At 53.8% G+C, this 8,637-nt stretch overlaps 1 protein-coding gene across 1 annotated transcript; it reads right to left on the reverse strand.

Annotated features, from left to right (window-relative positions):
- Nucleotides 1-4,240: 4,240 nt before the first annotated feature.
- LOC119099802 (zinc finger HIT domain-containing protein 2) lies at nt 4,241-8,294 on the reverse strand. Its single transcript, XM_037222881.1, has 4 exons — nt 8,182-8,294; nt 6,671-7,102; nt 6,292-6,475; nt 4,241-4,250 (listed from the first exon to the last, which is right to left on the reverse strand). Exons 2-4 carry the CDS (start codon nt 7,035-7,037, stop codon nt 4,241-4,243), a joined length of 561 nt encoding a protein of 186 aa, XP_037078776.1. The 5' UTR covers nt 7,038-7,102; nt 8,182-8,294.
- Between the last annotated feature and the right edge of the window lie 343 nt (nt 8,295-8,637).

Raw genomic sequence — 8,637 nt, forward strand, 5'->3', positions numbered from 1 at the left:
AGACACTCCATAGTTCGGCTCTTGAAGCGGCCCAGACTCTTAACATTGCGCAAGTCGGGCGGCAGGCAGTTGAACAAATCCGATGCTCTGTAGCTAAATCGGCGAGTGCCAGAGTTGCTCACCGCTCGGGGGCGCCCCAACTGGTTAACCTGTTGCGTTTCATGAGTGTGCTCGGCACGTGTGAACATCGCGGCTATATCTGGTGGCTGACCGGTGAGTAAGACTTTTTGAGCAAGCACAACATATGATATCTGACGAGCTGATCAGCACTAAGCCATCGTAGATCCCTGACAACATCTGATCAGGTGCGCTTTAGTAATGCTGCAGTAATTTGGCCTCAGCCTTAACCCTATCGAAGAATGATGAAACTTCCCAATATGGTAGCACAGCTAGCATTATACGAGATATTGCGCCGCGCATGATGTTATTATTTATGGTTTATGGTAGAACTCACGATCATGGGCTTAGGACGAGATCAGCTGGAAACACCGGCCACAAAAGGATAATATTTTCGCTGCTCTGCATCTGCTGCGCTGAAACAACACGTAATAGGTGCTTTGACTCGCCCAAATATTACATTTGAAAATAAAACTTCGGTATGTTCAATCGTTTCTAGCAAGATTATCTCTGCTTACGGCCATGGGCATGATTTTCCCTGATATGCTTGGTTGGTCTGCCTATCATCCTCACATGCCGTATTAAATATACCCCCGCTGTGCTAATGGACATTTTTTTAGTGTGATTTCATCTGTTTCATATTCATCCACAGACCTGTAAATACATAAGGTTGATCACCGATATACTAACGTGCAGAGATGGGTCCAGGATTTTGTCCAGGAGAGGGCCACGCTTTCCTGCGGTGCCCCTGGAATGTGGTGACCTGCTCCCCCTCACAAAGAAATTCCCGGATTTCGGCCACTTTATTTTTGGTTTCTTATTGCCTAATTGGTAAAACATCTTACGCCGGAATGGTCCGTCGGGTCTAGCCAATTTTATTTCTACAGGCCAATTTGTGTTCATTTGTCATGCTGAACCTGAAAATTTGTGGCTGTTTGCGGTGCCACTAAACTTTGGCGCATCTTGGGGATAAAGGCTACGTGAACCAAAGTGAGGTTTTGGGCGCCTTTTTCGCTCAAGGGGGCCCATAGTCCCATCCCCCTGGACCCGTGCTGCCGACGTGCAACCAGAAATGCAGCTTTCCAAAACAATATTGGGATGTCGATCAGGTTGATGTCCATTCTTCCTACGCAACAACATCGACCTAGAATTAACGTTCAGGTATGTTGAGGACGTGGTTGCATTTCCAATTGCCGGTGAAGTTACACCCATGATTGCAACATTAGAGACCTACATATGCCACAAGACGTCCCACAATGGACTGTTTATCTCTGCTCAACAAGTGAGACCAGGATGAAATCAATAATGCAGATGCATCCTGTTGCGCTTCATCTCTGCAGAATTGATACGCATACATGTTCAAGATCGGACATGGCTTAGTTGTACGTAGACTGCTCCTGCTGCATTCTTGCGGTTTGTTCTTGAGGTAAGACATGTGGCCAGAAGGTCTAACTTAACTTTCCTCCCGTAACATCGCGCGGCGGTGAAGTCCGTACCACAATCGTTCCCCGGTGTTTACCACGCCGGATTCCTGCCAGGGTAATGCCCCGCGGATGGCATTGTTCTTTTCACCCCTCCCCTCGCTCTACACCGCGCTCCCGCCATATGTGCCGATTGCACTAGTCGGTCGCGGACAGCGCGTGCCTCCCTTGCGTCGGCGTCGACGCCGGGCGCGCGTGCCGCCCCCGCGTGCCGACGGAGGGGCGGCCGCTGGGAACCGGCCCGGCCACAGCTTCCCACGTCGATCGGAGCAATTACCGGGGCGGGCGGCGGGCGCGTGCTGGCGGTGGTTAGCGGTCCGTGGAGGGCCACAGGGGGGCCTGGTGACGAGCGATCCGGCGCCGCGGGGTAGGCTTCGCGCCGAGCTCGCTCTCCTGCGGGCTTTTAATAAAACGCAGTGTCGAAGATATCTGAACCCTTTGTCAATCGCCGTACACGTGATAGTGAAGGCCCCCCCCCCATAAAAAATCATCGGATGTGCCCAATCTGTTGATGAGGACATCTTTGTCTGTGATACTTTTCATTGTTTCCTTTTATAACTGGAACAGAAGCCAAAACCTACCGCGAGATCCATTCTGCCTGAAGCTTAGTCGAGACCGAAAAATCATACGTTAAACGACTGCATGAAGTAAATCGTCGGCACTTTTCATTGAGCAACGGTCCAGTGAAATCTTTCTAAAACGGTAGAACTCAGAAACTTTGGCAGAATTATTATCTGAGTTGTAAAGATGTCAAGGGCCAGGCGAATGTGGGTTGAAGATCAAAATGGGCCAATAATCTGTATTAACATTACCAAGCCATGTTTGTCTGGAAATGTTAAACATTCAGTTAGAATTGATTAGTGATACAACTTATGCAACGTAGTTTTGAACATGCGCGCAAGCACATCTTAGCAACAAAAACCTCGACCCGAGGCGTTGCAGTCTCAATAGGCCAGGTAGCGTCGGCCCGGCTAACAAGTGGTAACCAACAGGTGGACGAAAGAGATGACGCACCTGAAAGAAGTACCTGTGAACTCTTTTGGTCTTAAAATCGTACATTTAGAATAAATTCCAGGCGTGCATTTCACCTGTGCGATTTTTAGATTGATGATACTAATGAATTGGCGTTGACAGCACCGCGAAGTGGTGCTGGGATTTGGTACTGGAACTGGAGCAACAAATGCACAATCTCTATTTTTCGTGTTACTGTAACTGTCAGCCTGTCCGGAGGACAACCTCAAAGATTTAACAAAATCCCAGAGTCATCTTTGAACTGTACGCGTCTTATCCATACGCGCCCGGAAGCCCCGACGGAATTCCGACCTGGAAGCCGCGGCGCATCATTTTGAAAGACATTCAGGAACATTATTTCACGGTGGTCGTTCTTGCGCGCGCGACGCCCGCCGCCTGGTGTTACTTGCAGTGGCCAATGCCGTTCGGTTTTACAGAAACTGCAACGCAGGCTATCGTTGTTCTTGCCTCCGAGATTACTGGTGCGCAGGCTCAAACCTTTTGATGTAATTTGTTTCACTGGTCGATTCCGAAAGAGAGTGGACGTTCTCAAGCAAACAGGAATGGTCTTGTGCGGTTTTTTTAACTCATTTCGACACACTATTCACCACTAAGGAGACCACCCATTTGTTTCCGAGGAAGGGTCCCCTTGAGTAGAATACTACGGGGAGCACTACTGTCCCCAGTAAATGGCTGAAGGACCGTTCTGTCCCACCGCGGTGTGTCTTTCGGCTGGCATTCTGGCGACACGGGGCGGGATCCCCTGGCCGTCCCGGAGGCCATTAGAGGGATACATCATATCACCTTGGTTCGCTGCCTGACGCGAGAGCCCTTCTGACCCGCGCAGTTGACCCCGGATTGACGCAGAAACGCTTAATGACGCAACAACATCGCCAGTGCTAGAATTGGGTTGGAGGGCCTACCGTTAGATACTGAGGGTCCTGACTAGCATAGGACCCTTCCATTGCCTCAGTGCGAGCATTCACAATAAGTTCCCACGTTTCCTTTTCAGAGGGCCCCGGCCAATACAAGAGGGCCTGTCTCTCGGGGCCTCGTCCCCGTCCCTGTGGAGCAACTCCGCTCCTGACCGACTGGAGGCCCCTTGTTACCACAGAATACCCTGCTGGGCACTGTGGGTCCCTGGACGATATAGGAGCTCCAACCAATGGAAGCCGCAGGCCCGGCCTCGTTCCCGCTTGGAGAATGGGCCCCAAGAGTTCAGACCAACACGGAGCCAACTGATCGGTATTCGTGATCTCTGACCGATTAAGACACTCGCATTGTCTCAAGGGGTCCTCAAACGGTGCAAGAGGACCTCTGACTGATATTTCAGGTCACAGTCCTATGGGCCGCGATTTTTTATGTGACCCATAGCCAGCCCTTCAGGCCCTTAAGCCCCCAACCGGGCCTTTGATCGTCGGTTCCTGTGGGCCGCCCAGGCCCCTCTTTGGACCTCATCGAACATTCCCCTTGGTCGGCTCGAGGCTCCTTGTGAGCACGGGACCCTCCGTTTGGCGCTGTGAGTCCATGGCAAATACAGGGGCCCCAGTGTAAATCACTGGTCCCGGCTTTATAACTGATTGGAAAGTGGGCCCTCAGGCCCACACCGACACGGAGCCGATCGTGCGGCACTAGTGGTGCCTGGCCGTTATATAGACCCATACCGACTAAGGGGGTCACCGATTGGCGCAAACGGCGCTCTGACTTTTATTTGAGTGACTCGGGACCCTTCGCCAACACAGGGCCCCTGTTAGGCGCTGTGGGGCGCTGATAGACGCTGCGGTCCCAGCCAACGTAAATCGCTGACTCCGGCTTTGTTCCTGCCTGGGAAATAGGATCTCAGGCCCATGCCGCCATGGGGCCGACTGTACACTACTGGCGGTGTCTGACCAACATATAGGCCCTCATCGACTCGGGGGTACCCTGATCAGCGCGCAGGGCCCTCTGGCTTGCATCGGGGTGCCCTTGAAAGCGACATTCCGTCGGCCTTTCGGGCCCTCAAATCGGGTCCTTAATCGTAAGTTCCGAGGAGCCCGAAGAGCCGCTCAGAAGCTAAAGGGGGGGGGGGGGCACGTGCCCTTTGCCCCCTCTGCGTGTGCTACTGGCGCGGGGACTGATACCAGAAATCCATCCAACCAGGTGGTCCCGAGGAAATCTTGAAAAAGTCCCATGGGACCGCCCGAATGACGTGGAGCAGCTTACGGATCCTCCTCTCTGCTAAAATGGGGTGTCAAGAGTAGGAGCAACGTACAGGCTTTGATATCGAAGGGCGATGACGAAGGGCGCCCGTGGGATGCGAGGTCTGAAGCTCTTTTTATTCCGATCTAACAAAATAGGCCAAACATTACGATAGGATGGATATCTGGCAGCGACCTCGCACCAAGCAGTGCTTGTGTGGAATCTGACCCCACCACGTGATTGTGGAATTCGATTTTAATGGCGGAATTTTGTGGCGAAAATCTCACATAACGCAATGGTCGCAACGTTCCGCCCGCTCTCTGAACTCACACAGCCTTTGGGCTTTGCTCACGTGACCTTTAGGCTTTACTCACAGCCGTTGCCACGGGCCGAGGGGTCATCCCAGTCTGGGACAAGTAAAGAGCGCCGAAGCAGTCCGAGCCTATCCACCCCGCCACCGGCTGGTTCGGAGGCGGACATTCGAACTGACTGAGCTACGGGGCGGAGCCAGTGAAGCCAGTGAGCCAAGTCAGCAAACCGACTGAGTTACGGGACGGAGCCAGTGAAGCCAGTGAGCCAAGTCAGCAAACCGACTGAGCTACGGGACGGAGCCAGTGAAGCCAGTGAGCCAAGTCAGCAAACCGACTGAGCTACGGGACGGAGCCAGTGAAGCCAGTGAGCCAAGTCAGCAAACCGACTGAGCTACGGGGCGGAGCCAGTGCAGACGGTGAGCCAAGTCAGCAAACAGGCGGCCAGGCAGAAGTGGGCACAACGCTTGTGGTCACGAGACTAAACATAATGACCGGCATTGCGGGAAGGTGGCTCTGATGTGCTGATACGTTACGTTCACGTGCTGCCGGACTTATTTTCGATGGGTACACGCCATCAGGACTACGAAAACCATTGCGCTTATGGGAGATAAGTCTCTGCTGGAAAAACATCACGTGCAGCGACCACTGATGCATTGCGATAAGTCGGGGTCTTGTTCGCAGAATAAAACGAGGACTAAAAAACATTATGTATCACGTTATAGAAAACCAGCGTGACGGTACAATATCATGCGGCTCCGGTTCGCGACATCAGCGAGACATTATCTTTCACTGGCTTCACTTCAAGGGACGGGAGCACCACCTCCCGTTCGAGCTTCGGTCCCCGGGCTGTCTCGCTGATCACGTCCTGGTGACTCTCGCTCCACGCGAATAAGTACTCGAGCTTCTTCATCATGCGGCGGAGGCCGGGCCGGGTCGGGCCGGGCTGCCGTGCCGCCGCCGCAGCCGCAGACGTTCCAAACGCCTCGCTGAAGCTGTCGCCGGCTCCCGCGGCGGCCGGCTGGGGCCGGACCCGATCCTGGCCGGCTTTCAGCTGCGCCAGCGCCGCGTCCAGCAGCCGCCAGAGGTCGGAGAGCGCGGCCAGCACGTACCAGCTGGCGTCGTCAGCGCCCGGCCCGGCCAGCAGCTGCTGCACAGCGGCGCGCGCCTCGCGCCGCAGCGCCTCATCGGCCTGCCAGGCGCTGCCGCCGGCGTGGAAGTCGACCGCCTGGACGGCGGCGCGGCCGCTGTCCATGACCTCGCCGCGCGAAAGGCACCCGCTCAGAAGGCAGAGGCCGTCGCTAGCCTCCAGCGTCGACGCCGACCAATCGCCGTCGTACAGCAGGCGCAGGTACGCGTACGCGTACAGCGCGTTGATGACTGAGTTGATGACGAGCGGCGAGGACGGCTGCTTGGTGAGCGCCGAGAGCGGCGGCACGCGCCCCAGCAGCGGCGGCGCGGCGGCCACGAACGCCGGCACCTCCGCCTCGCGTCCCACCTCGGTCACCTTGGCGCGGCCGCCCCTCAGCGTCCACCAGGGCCGCCAGCGGTCGCAGGGGATGGCGCCGCCGTCCGCCTGGCGCCGGAACTCGTCGCGCTCGGCCGGCGTCAGCCGACTCCACACGGCCTCCGCGTCGTCCAGGTCGACGCCGCGCATCCGCTCCGAGAGCTCGTCCTCCGAGTCGCTGTCGTCCGAGTCGGCCGGCTCGTCGTCGGCCTGCAGACGCGCCTCGCGCGCGAGCGTCTCCTCCATGCGCCGACGCACGGCCGGGTCCGGCTGCTCCCGACGCAGCGAGTCCATCACGCACTCGCGGTAGAAGCCCTCCGAGCATCGCTCGTGGCGGCTGGACCGGTAGCAGGGCAGCGAGCAGTAGGGCACGCCGCAGCGTGGGCACACGTACTTAGCGCCATTGGCGCAGAAGGTGCACGTGCCGGCGCTCATGCTGCCGTCTGGTGGCGGAGAGTGGCGGGGGACAGCCGACAGCGGCTTGTATTGACGGCTGGTGGCTGAAACGATGAAAAACAATACCTAGAGGACACAGGCAAAGCTTCTCTGGTGCTGGCCGCATGACAGCTGTGTCAACACCCAACAGACACAAAACCACACAGGCAGGAAAACTTTTCAGATTTGTGCATTTGGCAGCAATATGCTCAATGAAGTGATTACAGGAAATATATTAATTGGGTCATACATAATGTCAAAATATACAATTTTTAATACACACAGCAAGCTTCTAATGAACATAACAAATATATCCAGGAGTGTGCTAGCAATGGGGGCCAAAGGTGGCTAAGCTGACCTAACTTCCTAAAAATTTGGCATGGGACCTACAGGCATTGACCACAATGAAAAAACAGCTATCAGATTCTTGACTTGAGAGAACTTCAATTGCCCCAGATTATACCTGCAATATAAAACAGCACCAGCATGCTCCTTTCCTTAAACCAATGCTTTAGAACATCTTTACAATTTGTATTGCTCATTGCTCATCATCATACAGGTGAGACCTTTCTTGCAGAGTAAAACTTGATGAAAAGGTCTTTTGCAAGGTGGTGGTACAAGTGAGGTGATAAAAGCAGGGCACACCACAGGTTTTAAAAAGGGGCAAGGTTTCCCAGGGGCCTATGGGACAAACCAGTGCCTCCACACAGGAGGACTCTTGCACAATGTCAGGGTCAAGAGGAAGGGGCACCAAGGGTGCTTGTCCCTTATCAAACTTACATGCATCATGCCTGAGTAAATCAATGTTAACAGTTGGCAAAACTGTTGAAAAATATTTCTATTTGAGGTGGACACTGGTTGCAGTAAACTGTGTTATGCACACACATAGGCCAGTTTTAGAAAAGTTCATGCTGATTGATACCATGATTTACAGTCTTCTTCTTACAGATAACATGCTAGGTATCTTCTACAGTAACATCCACGTCCGTACCTGCTCTGATTGCCAAAAAATGGCATGCATCCTTAAAAATGTCCAGAAATGGGCTGATCCCAGGTTTACGTCCGATGACCGCGCGCAATCTGCGCTTATCGACCAACAGTCTTGTCACCAGGAATGCGTAAGGCGTACATGGCGGTCCCTTACCTCACTCCAATATCAGTGGAGGGAAAATCACGTTCACGTAGTATTCATCGCATTCATCGCCTCAATCCGAATACTAATCCTTCAAGATAGGTCCAAGTAGTCCTAAAAAAACGTCTGAACGTCGCCCGCACAACCATCCCAATCCCGATTAACCCAGGTTAGCCCACGCTAACGAAAAACGTAACACGGTTTTGTCGCAGATGCGCAATATATTGCAATAGGGTGCCTCCTTAGTCGAGCAGAACTACCAAATTCCACAGAATATTTTTCATTTGTCCTTATTTTTTGTTTCAAATCGAAATGCCGTGTGACTGTATACGTAAGGCAGGCGTTCAGTTCAGTTGTTTCATCACTTACATCGTCGACGCTGGCGGAAGCAAGGAGACTTCCCCGCGCTGGAAAAACAAACTGACCTGTAAAGGTCCCGTATGATTCCAAGTCCCGACGAATCAAACA

This window comes from Pollicipes pollicipes, unplaced genomic scaffold (assembly GCF_011947565.3).
Source record: "Pollicipes pollicipes isolate AB1234 unplaced genomic scaffold, Ppol_2.1 Scaffold_4881;HRSCAF=5763_pilon_pilon_pilon, whole genome shotgun sequence".
NCBI lineage: Eukaryota > Metazoa > Arthropoda > Thecostraca > Pollicipedomorpha > Pollicipedidae > Pollicipes > Pollicipes pollicipes.